This window comes from Salmo salar, chromosome ssa13 (genome assembly GCF_905237065.1).
Source record: "Salmo salar chromosome ssa13, Ssal_v3.1, whole genome shotgun sequence".
NCBI classification, from domain to species: Eukaryota; Metazoa; Chordata; class Actinopteri; order Salmoniformes; family Salmonidae; genus Salmo; species Salmo salar.
Genome location: NC_059454.1, coordinates 54980742 through 54999792, shown reverse-complemented (window position 1 = coordinate 54999792; position 19051 = coordinate 54980742). Strand labels below are relative to the sequence as shown.

Sequence of the window (19051 nt, the reverse complement as noted above, 5' to 3'; positions counted from 1 at the left end):
CTAGGTGGGACGCTAGCGTGCCACCCGTGGTGCACTCCATCAACAGCAGGTGCATTTCAAGAGCGGCAAATTTGAATCCAAATAAATGTCAAAATTCAAATTTTTCAAACATACAACTATTTTACACCCTTTGAAAGATAAACATCTCCTTAATCTAACCACGTTTTACGATTTCAAAAAGGTTTTACGGCGAAAGCATAAATTTAGAGTATGTTAGGACAGTACATTTACAAGAGTTGTGTGTAATGTTTTGTCAATTCAAAGACAGGGTCACCAAAACCATAAAACCAGCTAAAATGATGCACTAACCTTTTACAATCTCCATCAGATGACACTCCTAGGACATTATGTTAGACAATGCATGCATTTTTAGTTCTATCAAGTTCATATTTATATCCAAAAACAGCGTTTTACTATGGCATTGATGTTGAGGAAATCGTTTCCCTCCAATAACCGGCAGTCAAGTCAGCGTCACAAATTAAATAATTAAAATTAGAAAACATTGGTAAAATATTATATTGTCATTTAAAGAATTATAGATTTACATCTCTTGAACGCAATCAACTTGCCAGATTTAAAAATAACCTTACTGGGAAATCACACTTTGCAATAATCTGAGCACTGCGCCCAGAAAAATACTGCGTTGCGATACAGACTAGACGTCATGTTGGGGAGATCTAAAATCGAAAATACTATGTAAATAATCCATTACCTTTGATTCTCTTCATCAGATGTCACTTCCAGGTATCACAGGTCCATAACGAATGTAGTTTTGTTCAAAAAAGCTCATCATTTATGTCCAAAAATCTCCGTCTTGTTAGCACATGATCTAAGCCAGCCGGACTTCTCGTCATGAACGAGGGGAAAAAATATATTTACGTTCGTTCAAACATGTCAAACGTTGTATAGCAGAAATCATTAGGGCCTTTTTAACCAGAACATGAATAATATTCAAGGTGGACGAATGCATACTCTTTTATAACGTATTGGAACGAGGGTACCCAACATGAACTCGCGCGCCAGGTGTCTAATGGGACATCATCGTTCCATGGCTCTTGTTCGGTCAGATCTCCCTCCAGAAGACTCAAAACACTTTGTAAAGGCTGGTGACATCTAGTGGAAGCAATAGGAAGTGCCAAAATATTCCTCAGCCCCTGTGTTTTTCAATGGGATAGGTTTAAAGGTAATACAACACATCAGGTATCCACTTCCTGTCAGAAAATGTCTCAGGGTTTTGCCTGCCAAATGAGTTCTGTTATACTCACAGACACCATTCAAACAGTTTTAGAAACTTTAGAGTGTTTTCTATCCATATATAATAAGTATATGCATATTCTAGTTACTGGGTAGGATTAGTAACCAGATTAAATCGGGTACATTTTTTTTATCCAGACGTGCAAATGCTGCCCCCTAGCCCTAACAGGTTAACGTAAAATTGCGATAATATTCCAACCGGACAATAGCATATTCATTCAAGAAGAAAAAGAAGGAACAGCGCCCTCGCGTGACCGCGCATATCCAATCCCTTTGTTGCCAGGCAGACCACTCAGTAACTGAGCTCCTATACTCTGCCCAGTGACAGGAGAAGGCTCAAACCACTTTCTGAAGGCTGTTGACAGCCAATGGAAGCCTTAGGAAGTGCAACGTCACCCCACAGACACTGTAATTTCGATAGAGAATCAAAAGAAGAACTACAATTCTCAGACTTTCCACTTCCTGCTTGGATTTTTCTCAGGTTTTTGCCTGCCATATGAGTTCTGTTATACTCACAGACACCATTCAAACAGTTTTAGAAAGTTCAGAGTGATTTCTATCCAAATCTACTAATAATATGCATATTATAGTTTCTGGGCCAGTGTAGTAACCTGTTTAAATTGGGTACGTTTTTCATCCGGCCGTGAAAATACTGCCCCCTAGCCCAGACAGGTTAAAAGTACCAGAGAGTCCACTCTGGAAATGTGATGTATTTGAAGAGAATATTGTTACAACCAATATGCCTAAAAATAAGCTAAATCAAAAAGGGTAGTTTTGAGATATATAAATTCATATTTATAATGTCAGATAAATTAATTTGAATATGTGTATTTCAGAATTTAGGCATACTCAATATTTGAGAGAACACTATAAGGAGTATAATGCCACCAAAATGTTGTCTGTATCATGTACAGATCACAGATCAGGAGGCGCCTATACTGTAGGTATAAAATAGGCCTAAAATAACCAATTTCAGCATGATTTAAAAAATATTGTTTGTGATACAAATGCAGAAAACACGTTAAACATCCTTCCTCCCAATGAAGTTCCTATGTGAGAATTGCCAGAACAATCTGAGATACCAAAAATATGTTCCTCTCCCGCTGTCTTGGATTCACCCTCCTCTAAAAACTGGGCTAATATGATCTTGTATCTCTGACAACTTTCTACAGAAAGCCATGGAGAGAGATTTGGGTGTGTTTGTTTTTCGTCTGACTGACTGACTGATTGTCGGTCTGTGTCTCCAGATATACTGTAACTGCCTGGATGAGATGAGCCAAACAACATGTAGGATGCCAGCAGGAGGCCTCCTCTCCTTCCCCCCCATCTCTCTCCATCTCTCTATTCACTTTGCCAACAGTAAACATGGAAGATGGGAGCTGTGTAAAGTCGTTATCATCTTTGTCTCTGTCTTTGCCAGGCTGGCAGCACTGCTGCAGCTGCTGCCGCTTTGTAGCCTACATCCCACTGGCTCTCCCCTCCAACAATGACTACAGGGTAGCAGATATGAACCCGTTTTTCATTGCGGTGATGCCTGCTGTCGCTTCTCTCTTTCTCTCGTCCGTCTCTATTTCTTTCTCTCTCATCTAGCTCTCCATGTATTTTTCTCTCTCTTTTTCAGTCTCTGCCTTTCTCTCCCACACTAGGGAGCACTCACTGTATAGCAGAGGTCTTCTCATGTACAGAATCAAGCATTAGCTACACTACCAGTCCAAAGTTTTATAACACCTACTCATTCAAGAGTTTTTCTTTATTTTTACTATTTTCTACATTGTAGAATAATAGTGAAGACATCAAAACTATAAAATAACACTTATGAAATCATGTAGTAACCAAAAAAGTGTTAAACAAATCAAAATGTATTTTATACACTGCTCAAAAAAATAAAGGGAACACTTAAACAACACAATGTAACTCCAAGTCAATCACACTTCTGTGAAATCAAACTGTCCACTTAGGAAGCAACACTGATTGACAATAAATTTCACATGCTGTTGTGCAAATGGAATAGACAACAGGTGGAAATTATAGGCAATTAGCAAGACACCCCCAATAAAGGAGTGGTTCTGCAGGTGGGGACCACAGACCACTTCTCAGTTCCTAAGCTTCCTGGCTGATGTTTTGGTCACTTTTGAATGCTGGCGGTGCTTTCACTCTAGTGGTAGCATGAGACGGAGTCTACAACCCACACAAGTGGCTCAGGTAGTGCAGCTCATCCATGATGGCACATCAATGCGAGCTGTGGCAAGAAGGTTTGCTGTGTCTGTCAGCGTATTGTCCAGAGCATGGAGGCGCTACCAGGAGACAGGCCAGTATATCAGGAGACGTGGAGGAGGCCGTAGGAGGGCAACAACCCAGCAGCAGGACCGCTACCTCCGCCTTTGTGCAAGGAGGAGCAGGAGGAGCACTGCCAGAGCCCTGCAAAATGACCTCCAGCAGGCCACAAATGTGCATGTGTCTGCTCAAACGGTCAGAAACAGACTCCATGAGGGTGGTATGAGGGCCCGACGTCATCAGGTGGGGGTTGTGCTTACAGCCCAACACCATGCAGGACGTTTGGCATTTGCCAGAGAACACCAAGATTGGCAAATTCGCCACTGGCGCCCTGTGCTCTTCACAGATGAAAGCAGGTTCACACTGAGCACGTGACAGACGTGACAGAGTCTGGAGACGCCGTGGAGAACATTCTGCTGCCTGCAACATCCTCCAGCATGACCGGTTTGGCGGTGGGTTTGTCATGGTGTGGGGTGGCATTTCTTTGGGGGAGCCGCATAGCCCTCCATGTGCTCGCCAGAGGTAGCCTGACTGCCATTAGGTACCGAGATGAGATCCTCAGACCCCTTGTGAGACCATATGCTGGTGCGGTTGGCCCTGGGTTCCTCCTAATGCAAGACAATGCTAGACCTCATGTGGCTGGAGTGTGTCAGCAGTTCCTGCAAGAGGAAGGCATTGATGCTATGGACTGGCCCGCCCATTCCCCAGACCTGGTTCCAATTGAGCACATCTGGGACATCATGTCTCGCTCCATCCACCAACGCCACGTTGCACCACAGACTATCCAGGAGTTGGCGGATGCTTTAGTCCAGGTCTGGGAGGAGATCCCTCAGGAGACCATCCGCCACCTCATCAGGAGCATGCCCAGGCGTTGTAGGGAGGTCATACAGGCACGTGGAGGCCACACACACTACTGAGCCTCATTTTGACTTGTTTTAAGGACATTACATCAAAGTTGGATCAGCCTGTAGTGTGGTTTTCCACTTTAATTTTGAGTGTGACTCCAAATCCAGACCTCCATGGGTTGATAAATTGGATTTCCATTGATTATTTTTGTGTGATTTTGTTGTCAGCACATTCAACTATGTAAAGAAAAAAGTATTTAATAAGATTATTTCATTCATTCAGATCTAGGATGTGTTATTTTAGTGTTCCCTTTATTTTTTTGAGCAGTATATTTGAGATTCTTCAAAGTAGCCACCCTTTGCCTTGATGACAGCTTTGCACACTCTTGGCATTCTCTCAACCAGCTTCACCTGGAATGCTTTTCCCACATATGCTGAGTTCCCACATATGCTGAGAACTTGTTGGCTGCTTTTCCTTCACTCTGCAGTCCTACTTATCCCAAACCATCTCAATTTGGTTGAGGTCTCTCCTTCTTGGTAAAATAGTCCTTACACAGCCTGGAGGTGTGTTGGGTAATTTTCATGTTGAAAAACAATTGATAGTCCCACTAAGCTCAAACCACATGGGATGGTGTATCGCTGCAGAATGCTGTGGTAGCCATGCTGGTTAAGTGTGCCTTGAATTCTAAATAAATCACAGACAGTATCACCAGCAAAGCACCCCCACACCATAAGACCTCGTCCTCCATGCTTCATGGTGGAAAATACACATGTGGAGATCCTCCGTTCACCCACACGGTGTCTCACAAAGACACAGCGGTTGGAACCAAAAATCTCCAATTTGGACTCCAGACCAAAGGAAAAATTACTACCAGTCTCATGTCCATTGCTCGTGTTTCTTGGCCCAAGCAAGTCTCTTCTTCTTATTGGTGTCCTTTAGTAGTGGTTTCTTTGCAGCAATTCGTCCATGAATGCCTGATTCACACAGTCCTCTGAACAGTTGATGTTGAGATGTGTCTGTTACTTGAACTCTGTGAAGAATTTATTTGGGCTGCAATTTCTGAGGCTGGTAACTCTAATGAACTTATCCTCTGCAACAGAGTTAATTCTGCATCTTCCTTCCTGTGGTGGTCCTCATGAGAGCCAGTTTCATCGTAGCGCTTGATAGTTTTTGCGACTCCACTTGAAGAAACTTTCGAAGTTCTTGAAATGTTCTGTATTGACTGATCTTCATGTCTTAAAGTAATGATGGACTGTAGTTTCTCTTTGCTTATTTGAGCTGTTCTTGCCATATTATGGACTTGGTCTTTTACCAAATAGTGCTATCTTCTGTATACCCAATATCCCCCCTACTAATGACGGCCTGGCTTATGACGGCCTGGCTTATACTGCCCTTCACCCTGCCTCCTCTCACCTCTCCTCTCATCTATTTCCCTCTTTCCCCTTCTGCTGTCTGTATGACTGGACTGGCTCCTGTGGAGTAGGACCCAGTTGTACATACTCTGTAGAAACCTTTCCTTTAAATCATTGCGTTATGTTTCTGTTCTGCCTGTCTGGATCAGCAGATTGGGCTGGATCTGGAGCTACCGGGAGGATGTGGACTGTTTGTTAATGTGCTTGTTCTCTGTTCACGCTAAGAAAAAAGCGGTAGAAAAACATTTTCTTTGAATTGAAATCGAGGGAACCTACCCTGCAGTTGTTCAAAAAATTATGCAACTTTCGTACTATTGAGTATACGTGTATACTTGTTAATTTATGACCCCTCAATATCACTACTATGTTGCATTCCTAGATTAAACAATGTTTGGGTGATATAATGACATAGTTAGGCCTATATGAATAGAAGTGAATGATTGAAAGAGAGATTGAGTGTGTCAGTGCTTGTTTACAGTGGCAGGCTCCGTTAGCCATGAAGGTTCATGGGAGGATTATGAAGGTCACAGGTAATCAGGGTGCTGAGTCTCTTACTACACTGTCATGGATCAGCTCCAAGCTCGTGTCTTCGCCAATCAAAATCACCAGAATGCTTAATGAGCCATTTGTTTGGCTCACATGTGATTACGAACAGACTGAATGTAGACCTGAATATCGGTCCGTTTAGAACCAAGTTTGAACCCTTAACATGGTTCTAAAATGGTAATGTGGACAGGGCTTTACTGTCTGTCTGCCCTCATACTAGACTGTTGGCTGGAATTTTTGAGGTGAGGGCTGAGGGGGGAATGTAAGACAGACAGGTAACTATTTAACATGGAGTGTAATGCACTGACAGGTTACAGGTCAGAGACCTCTTGACTCTCTGCCCCCACCCTCAGCCCTATGCAGGTCCCCCAGGGTGTGACCTCTGTCCTGCTGGGTCAGTCCTGGTCAGTCCCAGCCCAATGGGTGATGGGGGGTGTACCTCTGACCCTCTCTCAAACAGCTGCCCATAATACACCACAGCGCCACTGTCTCTGGCTACGTTTGGACTCCGATGGTCGCTTTTGATCGGCGTGTAACGTGTGCGGCATTCAGAGTTGGTGATTGGTGGAGACTATTCCTGGTTGCAAGGACAGTCGTCTGAGAGTGAGAGAGAGAATAATAGAAAGAGAGAGAGGGGGGGGGTTGGTGGTGGTAGAGGGGGTTCTGTTGCCATGGCAACCCCCTGGCTGCCCCATGTTTGTTATCGCCAAGCCAGAGAGAGAGAAAGAGAGAGAGAGAGGTTTTTGCTGCCAGCATGTCTGGTGCTCTGTGTATGTGTGTGTGTGTGACAGCCAGGCCTGGGCTGTGGCTGCAGCTGGGACCTGGGACCAAGAGTCTGCATTGCGCTGTAGTAGCCCTGGCTGGCCTGGCTGGCCTAGCTGGCCTGGCTGGCCTGGCATGCTTCTCCCAGATTGGTGATAGATGGCCAGGATAATCCCTTTGCTTACTGCTCAGCAGGCCCAGAGCCAGAGCTAGAGATTAAGACATACTACTGCTGTCTGTCCATGTCCACCTTCCCTAATCTGCCTGCTAGAAGAATGTTCTGAACAATGGACACAAGATGAAATATGTGGGAAACAAAAGTTCTGCTTTGAGAGGAAAACGTAAACATTGACCACAGGAGAGAGGACCGCAGAGACAAAATGTATGTAATATGATGATAAACTGAAACTTTATAGCCCCATATGATACTGTATGGCAGGTTGAGAGGATTGTGGCGCCACCGTGGTGAAGTTGTGTGTGTGTGGTCTATGTAACACAAAGCCTGTCCAAGCATGCCAAATTGACACACACAGACAGGTGGGATTAGTGACTGCTCGTCCTCTCTGTTTGGGAATGCAAAGGTATCCTATGACTGGGCTGTGGGAAGTGCACTGTGGGAATCTGATGCCATGCATCTGTTCGCATGCTAGGCAATATCCTTGGATGTTCTTGGAGGGAGTAGGGTGCCTTTTGGAACCCATCCTTTGTGTCTCTGTGGGAAGCTGTTGGGAGGTGGGTCTGTGGAGATGCTAAATTCATCTGTGGTTGGGTCAACACTAGAGGTCGACCGATTGTGATTTTTCAACGCCGATAGAGATTATTGGAGGACCAAAAAAGCCGATACCGATTAATCTGACGATTTTTATATATATTTATAATAATGACAATTACAACAATACTTAATGAAGACTAACTCAGTTTCTTAACCTGTTCCAAACCCAGACTAACTCAGGTTCTAAGCCTGTTCTAAACTAAGACTAACTCAGGTTTTTAATCTGTTCTAAACCCAGACTAACTCAGGTTCTAAGCCTGTTCTAAACTAAGACTAACTCAGGTTCTAAGCCTGTTCTAAACTAAGAGTAACTCAGGTTTTTAACCTGTTCTAAACCCAGACGAACTTAGGTTGTAAACCTGTACATGTAGGTAGGGGTAAAGTGACTATGCATATGCAATACCCTGATGTAGCGATGGAGAACTCTGAACTCCAAGGAGGGGTCATCTCAACGGAATCTTTTTCTCACCACCTCATGGTGTCTTCTTGGAGTGGGATTGACTCACTGGGCTCCTGGAAATTAAATCCATTAGATTGACTCTGTATGCTAACTAGAATTGAAGACTCTAGTCTAAACTGCTGCTCCACTAGGGAGTGAGTAATATGATTGCCTCCGGTTGAATTAAATGAAGAATCCAGGGGCTGAACAAGGCTGACATCCTTCACAGCCTCATCTTACAGTCAGGCATCTTACTAACAAATGGAAGGACGCTTATCAGTGTTATAAAGGCAACTCTTACACTCTAAGCTCTCTGGCAGTCCCGTCACCATCTCTCTTCCTGTGCCAAGGTGACACAGAGACTTGGGTTGTGTTCGCCTGGTGATATCTGCAATTCAGATCTTGCGGTATATGCATTTCAAGGTGCTTGTTCATCTGCTACACTAGACACGTACAGCCCAGCCCAGCCCGTGGCTTTCCAGGAGCCTAGGTGGTAGAGCCATAGTGTTGTGTTCGTGCCTCTAGTTCATGAGGGATAAATCATCAGCACTCCCCTTTCTCTGCTGGTGTTGCTCTGTGAACAGCTGTTAGTAAGGTAGCGTACAGTAGGTAGCATCTGGTTGGTTCTGCTGCTGAAGCTCATGTTTGAAGTCTCAGGGCCTGAGTTAGTCTGGGTTTAGAACAGGTTAAGAACCTGAGTTAGTCTGGGTTTAGAACAGGTTTAGAACCTGAGTTAGTCTGGGTTTAGAACAGGTTAAGAACCTGAGTTAGTCTTGTTTTAGAACAGGTTTAGAACCTGAGTTAGTCTTAGTCTTAGTTTAGAACAGGCTTAGAACCTGAGTTAGTCTGGGTTTGGAACAGGTTAAGAACCTGAGTTAGTCTGGTTTTAGAACAGGTTAAGAACCTGAGTTAGTCTTGGTTTAGAACAGGTTTAGAATCTGAGTTAGTCTGGGTTTAGAACAGGTTTAGAACCACTCTGGGAACTGAGCTCTTACACTACGATTATGCAGCCCATAGTTTAAGGAAGGGACAACTCAACTATATGTGGATATTAGGGCCGGCCAGACAACTCTATCTGTAGATTAATCCAGTCATCCATTACTGTGCTGTAAATTGAGGGACAAACTACATTTATGCTGACTCGTTGAAAATCTAGCATTGAATATTCGTAATGATGGTACTGTCCTTCATTTCCCATCCACAATCTCTTTTACATTATTACATTATTTTACCGGCAATATCATTTCCCTTACAAGTACTACCCCACAAGGTCTCCCTCCCACTTCCACTGTGACCCAGCAGACAGTGTTGACTGGTTTGGTCCCCCACACATGCTTACTGCATCCTGAGTCAAACACACATCAAAGGGATCATCTGACAGGCCCAAAGGCGTCGGGGAGTGGAGAAGCGGAGGGAGCAGAGGCACGGTCGACACGTTTTGAACGCCAAAGAGAGGCAGGCAAGCGGCACGGTCTCGGTGGGGACTACATTAGTCGTGGCGGGCGGCGTAGCACTCACGTACCCATTAGCATTTGTTACGCTTGAATGGGGAAAGGTCGTTTCAGTCGCGGCCGGGCGGCGACAGGAGAGGAATAATGCAGAGGAGAGATAGAGAGGAGAAGGTATAGTGATACCTTTCTGTGACTGTAGACCTGTACTGAACCCATTCTCTCTCTCTCTCTCTCTCTCTCTCTCTCTCTCTCCTCTTTCCATTCCTTCCCTCCATCCTCTGGGGTATTGTGTTAATCATTCTGGGTGAGTGTTTTCACAATGTCACTAATGAAACTCTATTGATTAGTAGTTTGCTCTGTACCTGCAGGCCTCTAGCATGGTAACACGTTCATGTCTGGAGCTACAGTAGTCAGGAAGCAGCGCCTATACCATAGAAAGGACTGCTCCTAGATCAGCATTAGATTCCCCCTGCTCAGCTATCTGTTATCTGTTGGTGATGTAATGCCTTAGGAAGAGAGCCATGGCTGTAGAGTACCTGTCTTATGGGCGTTTTATTAACCAATTATGAACCTGGCCAACTGCTGAGCTAGCCAGTCAGAGTGAGTCAGTGCCATGAGACACATTACATGTGGCACACACAGCTTTAAACAGAGGGAAATGGTGCGTATGGACTCAAACAAACACACCCCTAGCACCCGTATGCTCAAACACACACACACACACACACACACACACACACACACACACACACACACACACACACACACACACACGTGCACACACACACAGAGACAGATTTACTCATTGTCATTTCAGGGTTGGCCTCTTCAGATGTTTGCTACATGTGTAATCAACCCATAATGTGGCAGTGTTTGCTTTACTCTGTGTGTGTTTGCATACAGATGCCCAATCCACGTAACAGGAGGCCAAGCCAACTTGGCCATCTCTTTACTAGACGTAAATCTGCATGCTAGCTCTTAGTTAAAATGTGTACCTTGGCATCGTTTCTGGTTTCCGCCGGTGCTTTAAGTATCAAACAACCACTTGCCGTCCTTTCTGCCTAGATTCCTCCTCTGATGTGAGCAGTGCTTTGTTGACTGGCCATCTCCTTGGCTGTGGAACGGAAGACCAGGCTAGGCGTGGGCTCTGATCCCAGCCCAGGCTAAACAACTCTCTCTCTCTCACACTCTCTCAGAAGACGGCAACTGCTCCTTATCTGGCCCAGGCTAGGCGATCTTGCTTGCCTCCTGCCTCTGCCCGCCTCTACCGCCACAAAGAGCTGGCGGAGGAGGAGGAAGCGATAAAGCCTAATTGCGTGCCTTGCGATTACCAGGGGATGGGAGGGGAGGAGAGGAGAAGATGAGGGCATAGAATTTTAATTGTGTCTGTTGGCTGTTGATAAATACATACCCCCTCCCCCATCCGGTCCTGGCTGAACTGGCATCAGACTGTAGGAGTAGCAGTAAGTGTGGCACAGCTGGGAGCAGCATGCTGTGGTGTAGTGCTGTGTGGTGTGGTGGCCGCAGATTCCTCATGCACAACACAGCCCGTCTTTATTTATGGCCTAGCTGAATTATTCATTGGGCCAGATAGAGAGGGTAAACTGTAGGGCGTGCAGATGTCACCGCTAGCCTTTCAAAAGCTTTTTCTCTGGCAGTGAATGGGCTGTGGTAAGCAGTGATTTGTCTGGCTGACTGGCTGGCTGGCATGGGCTCAGGCTCTGCTGTTGAAAGGCAACATGTGCACCAGGTGGGTCAGTGAGACAAAGAGGAGCAGTGTGTTACAATAGAAGAATAGTGTAGCTAACTGTACTAGTGCTGATGCTCTACAGATGATGTAGGATACTGTATGCCGGTCTTTTCTACTGTCTAGATGTCTTCACTGGGGGGGAATAGGTGATGGTAACAGTGGATCCTCTGATTGTGAATCTCAGTCCTGCAGATTTAGCTCATGCATTGCGATTCTCTAGGTTTAACTGAATCATTTATATGCTTATAACTTTTGTTTTCATGGTTGGTGTGCTATATTTGGTGCCTTATTGCTTCATTCAAAGGTCCCCAATGTGGGCAGTAGAAGTGGTACCCATGACACACATACTACTGATGTATGAAAGTTCAACTGAGCCCAGGGGCGGTGGTTAAATTGCTCTTCCACTACCTCATCTGCTGCCCTGACACACTCACACAGCATGGTGCTGTAGCAGAGAAAGGCAGGGCCTCCCTAAGAGGCAGCATGTGCAGCTAGGTGCCCCAGGGGGATGTGTGTGTCTTGTCCTTGCTGCAGCGTTCTGTAGCCAGCCGGTGTTATTGGAGACACAGGGCACAGGATCATGTTTCACTCCTGAGGGGCAGCTGCTAGATAGGATCAGATATTCAAATGCTTTATTCAAATTCTCATGCCGTTCATTACAGCCAGGTGACCCTGTGATACAAGTCAGTATTCGGCATCCATCCATGTCTGAGGATGTCGGGAGATGATGTGGAAACTGGACCACTAGGGGCGACAGTGAGCGCTGTTACCTTCCAAGTAGGTTTTAATTTGGGTAGGAAGTTGTGGATGGGCATAAGCATCTGCCTCTGATTCCATTGGTTGCAAATTTAAATCCAGCGATAGAAAATAGTTTTTGAGATTTTTCTTTAAAGCCTATCCCAAACCTTAACCCTTACCTTAACCATTCAGAGTTAATGTCTAACCTTAAGATTTCGGAGTTAATGCCTCTGATTCCAAAGGTTGCGAGTTTGAGTCCAGCAACAGAAAAATTGTTCTTGAGATTTTTGTTTTAAGCCTATACCAAACCTTAACCGTTACCTTAACCATTCGGAGTTAATATCTAACCTTAAGATTTTCAGAGGTAATGCTTAAACTTAACCCTAAACACTTTGACCTTTGACTTGAGCAACAACTTCAAAATTTGATGTTTGAAAACATTGATGAACGTCTAATTCTGTTGTAAGACTGTGAGAGCTAGTTGGCTCCTTCAGCAATAATTGTGCAAGGCATCATTTACCCGTCATTCTCAATTTGAAATCATTTTGGCTGACAGTTGGCAATCCTATCTATGCTTAGAGAGATAGTATCTCTGTCTCTTTGTCCCTGTCTCATAATCCTTATTCTCTGTCAGTGGCTGCATCTTTTAGGGGTCAATAGGAGCCTGATGATTTAGTGGGGCTCTTTCTACACAGGTAGGCTTCTAAACGCTTTGGCTCAGGTACTGTCACACTCAGCTACATCTCAAGCCATTTAGCTAATTGACTGCCTGTTTATTTAACGTGAACACTGAAGTTTAAGTTACAGCACGAGCCATATCAATGGTCTTTTACAGAGCATTTACTCTACGTCGACATTTGGGTTAAAGTGATTATACAGTATTGCTGTGATAATTATTATTATATTCGCTTTTTAAAATCCTCATGGATGGATTATAGGGGTCATGCACTCCAGGCTAACATACTGCATTGACCCACACACACACATACACACACGTGTACCTACAGCCGTGCTAAAATAAAAGCCATTTAGCACGCCCTCTTGTCTACAATTGCTTTTCTACAACGGGATTCCAAATAAGTAAAAAAACGTTATTTTGATAAATGTATTCATAGGCTACTATTTCATCCCTTCACGAAAATATAGTCCCAACACAAATCTATGGTTGCTAGCCAAGCCGGCTGGTCGTTCATTCGATTTGCGTTGTTGCTATGGGCATGCACTGCTAATGATGCTGACAGTGATAGAGCGGTCCATGGTGCTGAATTTAGCCCATCTATCATCATGCTCATCAAGCAGAAATACACCATACATTTGTAGCCTACTGCCAGACTATTTTACAGAAAGAGGAATTATTTGAACCATAACATTGACACGATTTGGTTATTTCAATCATCCACGACTTCTTGTAAACGTTAATGTGCACGTTGCCGTTCATTTGAGCAGCCTTTGAAGTATCATGCATCTGATGGGGCCACGTCAGCAGACTGCCGTTTAGCTGGAACTGGCGGTTGGTTCTTGGAGTCGGAACCTGTCAGGATGTTGCTCCATCTTTTCCTGCTGTCCAGGGAAGGGGTCCAGTAGCTCTCCGCCCTGGTCATGATCTCTATGACCTCCAGGTCAGCATCAGACAGCTGCCGGATGGTGATGCTTCTGATGGAGTGGTTTGTGTATTTTTGTGTGCCGACCTCCTGGAGAGAGAGGGAGAGAGAGAGAGAAGAGAGAGAGAGAGAGAAAGATAAGAAACTTGGAATCAACAAGATTTGAGAAGACTAATATAGTGTCTTAGCTCTAGTATCAAAATATGTAGGCTACTTATTCTACCAGCTGTCACAGCCTCAAGTCAGAATTAGATGTTCATCCATGTTTCTCAAACGTAACATTTCGAAGTTGTTCCAAACGTCCAAATTTCCAAACGTCAAAAGTGTTTAAGGTTAAGGTCAGGCGTAAACTCCAATTTCTTAATATTAGGCTTTAACTCTGAATGGTTAACCTCTATGGGCTAGGTGGGACGCTTGCGTCCCACCTACTCAACAGCCAGTGTAATCCCGTGGCGCGTTATTCAAATTCCTCAAAAATGCAAAAACGTCAATTTTTCAAACATATTACTATTTTACACCATTTTAAAGATAAGACTCTCGTTAATCTAACCACACTGTCCGATTTCAAAAAGGCTTTACAACAAAAGCAAAACATTAGATTATGTCAGCAGAGTACCCAGCCAGAAATAATCAGACACCCATTTTTCAAGCTAGCATATAATGTCACATAAACCCAAACCACAGCTAAATGTAGCACTAACCTTTGATGATCTTCATCAGATGACAACCCTAGGACATTATGTTATACAATACATGCATGTTTTGTTCAATCAAGTTCATATTTATATCAAAAACCAGCTTTTTACATTAGCATGTGACTAGCATGTGACTAGCATTCCCACCGAACACTGCCGGTGAATTTACTAAATTACTCACGATAAATGTTCACAAAAAGCATAACAATTATTTTAAGAATTATAGATACAGAACTCCTCTATGCACTCGATATGTCCGATTTTAAAATAGCTTTTCGGTGAAAGCACATTTTGCAATATTCTCAGTAGATAGCCCGGCATCACAGGGCTAGCTATTTAGACACCCAGCAAGTTTAGCACTCATCAAAGTCAGATTTACTATAAGAAAAATGTTATTACCTTTGCTGTCTTCGTCAGAATGCACTCCCAGGACTTCTACTTCAATAACAAATGTTGGTTTGGTTCAAAATAATCCATAGTTATATCCAAACAGCGGCGTTTTGTTCGTGCGTTCAAGACACTATCCGAAAGGGTAAATAAGGGTGACGAGCATGGTGCAATTCGTGACCAAAAAATTCTAAATATTCCATTACCGTACTTCGAAGCATGTCAACCGCTGTTTAAAATCTATTTTTATGCAATTTTTCTCATAAAAAAGCGATAATATTCCGACCGGGAATCTGCGTTTAGGTAAACAGACGAAAGAAAATAAAGCATTCGGTCGACTCGGGCACGCGCCTAAGCCCATAGTACTCTGATCGGCCACTTGCCAAAAGCGATAAAGTGTTTCAGCCAGAGCCTGCCTCGATATCGTTCAGCTTTTTCCCGGGCTCTGAGAGCCTATGGGAGCCGTAGGAAGTGTCACGTTATTGCAAAGATCCTCAGTCTTCAATAAAAAGAGCCAAGATGAAACACAATTTGTCAGACAGGCCACTTCCTGCATGGAATCTTCTCAGGTTTTGGCCTGCCATATGAGTTCTGTTATACTCACAGACACCATTCAAACAGTTTTAGAAACTTTAGGGTGTTTTCTATCCAAAGCCAATAATTATATGCATATTCTAGTTACTGGGCAGGAGTAGTAACCAGATTAAATCGGGTACGTTTCTTATCCGGCTGTGTCAATACTGCCCCCTAGCCCTAACAGGTTAAGGTTTGGGATAGGCTTAAAACTAAAATATCAAAAACAACTTTCTATAGCTGATTTTGAACTTGCAGCCTTTGCGATCAGAGGCATATGCTTACACCTATCCTCCATCCCCGTACACAACGCCGAGCAAAACCGAAACCTACTTGAAGATAACCGCACGCGCTGTTGCTCCTAGTGGCGGGTCATCTCCCTACATCCTGAGACATGGATGGACGTCGAATACTAGCTTGTATCACTGGTGAAATGGCTGACTTATTTGCACAGCAAACCTTGGATCCCAGTGTGTTAACTCCGACTGGCTCTCGGCTGTACCACACTGTCATCCGCGGAGACCACTCGCTTGGGATGCAGGTAGAAGGCCGGAGCGTTTGCAACCATGTCAGGTTCGACATGTCTCGCTCCGATGGATCTTTAAGGTTCTTAGTGTGTTCGTTAAATTACAATTCAGATAGCACAGAGAAAACAAGATGCCCATTTTTGTGTCATATGCCTACCCGTGCTAAATAGGTTTTTCAGAATGGCTTAGAACATGTCTCAAGCAATCACAATGCTTGTTTTGACCAACCCGTTGTAGAACAAGTTGTTTACCAGGCACTGTCGTGTACAATTGCTTTTTAACTGCATGAGGAACACTGCTTGTCCAAACATGTTGTGTGTTCATGCTATTTGCATTGGAGGCTATTAGCCAAGTTAACTCTGTACTGTTGGGAATTTGTGCTTAGTGTTTACCAGGCTTTCACTTACCGATTAAATGTGCATTTTGCTCTTCCTTTTTCGTCTATTGTGTATATACAGCCTGATCGATCTTTTAACCATTTTTTTTCTTTGCTAACATCTCACTTCCTTGTCTCTGTGTGTCTCCAGTGTGTGGCTGTGACCTGGCACGTTCAGGCTTCTTCCAGAAGGGAGGAGAGTACATCTGTACAGAGGACTACCAGCGCCTCTACGGCACCAAGTGTGACAGCTGTGGAGACTTCATCACAGGGGAGGTGGTCTCGGCGCTGGGGCGTACCTACCATCCCAAGTGTTTTGTCTGCAGCATGTGCAGGTAGGTACTGTGGGGAAACACACACACACACAAATAAACTCAGCAAAAAAAGAAACGTCCTCTCACTGTCAACTGCGTTTATTTTCAGAAAACTTAATGTGTAAATATTTGTATGAACATAACAAGATTCAACAACTGAGACATAAACTGAACAAGTTCCACAAATCAAAAGTAACAGTCAGTATCTGGTGTGGCCACCAACTGCATTAAGTACTGCAGTGCATCTCCTCCTCATGGACTGCACCAGATTTGCCAGTTCTTGCTGTGAGATGTTACCCCACTCTTCCACCAAGGCACTTGCAAGTTTCCAGACATTTCTGGTATAGGTCGACCGATTATGATTTTTCAACACCGATCCCGATGCCGATTATTGGAGGGCCAAAAAAGCCGATACCGATTAAGCGGACGATTATTTTCTATTTTTTTTGTAATAATGACAATTACAACAATACTGAATGAACACTTATTTTAACTTAATATAATACATCACTAAAATCAATTTAGCCTCAAATAAATAATGAAACATGTTCAATTTGGTTTAAATAATGCAAAACAAAGTTTTGGAGAAGAAAGTAAAAGTGCAATATGTGCCATGTAAGAAAGCTAATGTTTAAGTGCCTTGCTCAGAACATGGGAACATATGAAAGCTAGTGGTTCCTTTTAACATGAGTCTTCAATATTCCCAGGTAAGAAGTTTTAGGTTGTAGTTATTATATTATTATAGGAATTATAGGACTATTTCTCTCTATACGATTTGTATTTCATATACCTTTGACTATTGGATGTTCTTATAGGCACTTTAGTATTGCCAGTGTAACAGTATAGCTTCCGTCCCTCTCCTCGCTCCTACCTGGGCTCAAACCAGGAACACATCGACAACAGCCACCCTCGAAGCAGCGTTACCCATGCAGAGGAAGGGAAAAAACTACTCCAAGTCTCAGAGCGAGTGACGTTTGAAACGCTATTAGCGTGCACCCAGCTAACTAGCTAGCCATTTCACATCGGTTACACCAGCCTAATCTTGGGAGTTGATAGGCTTGAAGGGGTGGGTATCATTTGTGGAACGTTCCAACAGGAATCTGTTCCAAAAATCGTAAAGTAAAAGGTTGCCAACCAACAACGCATACAAAGTAGCAAAGCATACAAACCTAGCTAACTAGCTGCCGAATAGGCATCAACTCACCACGTAGCTTATTCTTAATGTTTGTCCATAGGCAAACAGACATGTGAGGACAGACATTTTTCAGAATAAACGTGATGAGTGAAAAACGCAATGAAATAGACCACTCCCTACCCGGTATCTTATTCTGCCGCTATACAACTTTGTATGCGTTGTTTTTTGGAAACCTTGTTATTTACGAAGTTTTTGGAATAGATTCCTGTTGGAACGTTCCACAATTTATACCCACCCAGGTTGAAGTCATAAACAGCGCAATGCTTGAAGCACAGCGAAGGGCTGTTTGAATGAATGCTTACGAGCCTGCTGCTGCCTACCACCGCTCAGTCAGACTGCTCTATCAAATCATAGACTTAATTATAATATAATAAACACACAGAAATACGAGCCTTGGGTCATTAATATGGTCGAATCTGGAAACTATAATCTCGAAAACAAAAGTTTTTTTCTTTCAGTGACATACGGAACCGTTCCGTATTTTATTTAACCGGTGACTAAGTCTAAATATTCCTGTTAGGCATTGATGTTTATGGTTAGGTACATTGGTGCAACGACAGTACTTTTTTTCGCAAATGTGCTTGTTAAATCAACACCCGTTTGTCAAAGTAGGCTGTGATTCAATGAAAATTAACAGGAACCGCATCGATCATATGCAATGCAGGACACGTTAGATAAACTAGTAATATCATCAACCATGTGTAGTTTACTAGTGATTATGTTAAGATTGATAGTTTTTTATAAGTCTAATGCTAGCTAGCAACTTACCTTTGCTTCTTGCTGCCCTCGCATTACAGGTAGTCAGCCTCTTAATCCTTGTGGAGTGCAATGTAAGGCAGGTGGTTAGAGCGTTGGACTGGTAACCGAAGGTTGCAAAAACGAATCCCCCCTGAACAAGGCAGTTAACCCCCGTTTCTAGGCCGTCATTGTAAATAAGAATGTGTTCTTAACCTCTTACATCTAGACGTTCCGCTAGCGGAACACCTGCTCCAATATCCAATGATAGGCGTGGCGCGAATTACAAATTCCTCAAAAATACAAAAACTTCAATTTTTCAAACATATGACTATTTCACAGCATTTTAAAGACAAGACTCACCTTTATCTAACCACACTGTCCGATTTCAAAAAGGCTTTACA

The 19051-nt window shown here is 43.6% G+C and overlaps 1 protein-coding gene across 6 annotated transcripts in view; it reads left to right on the top strand.

Moving 5' to 3' along the window:
• The window catches only part of LOC106567433 (actin-binding LIM protein 3), a 135116-nt gene that overhangs the window by 55323 nt on the left and 60742 nt on the right, over positions 1-19051 (top strand). For all 6 annotated transcript variants that reach the window (XM_014136674.2, XM_014136673.2, XM_014136676.2 and 3 more), the window contains exon 3: positions 16555-16738. In XM_014136674.2, the coding sequence (XP_013992149.1) occupies positions 16555-16738 (184 nt within the window). The remainder of the gene's footprint in view (positions 1-16554; positions 16739-19051) is intronic.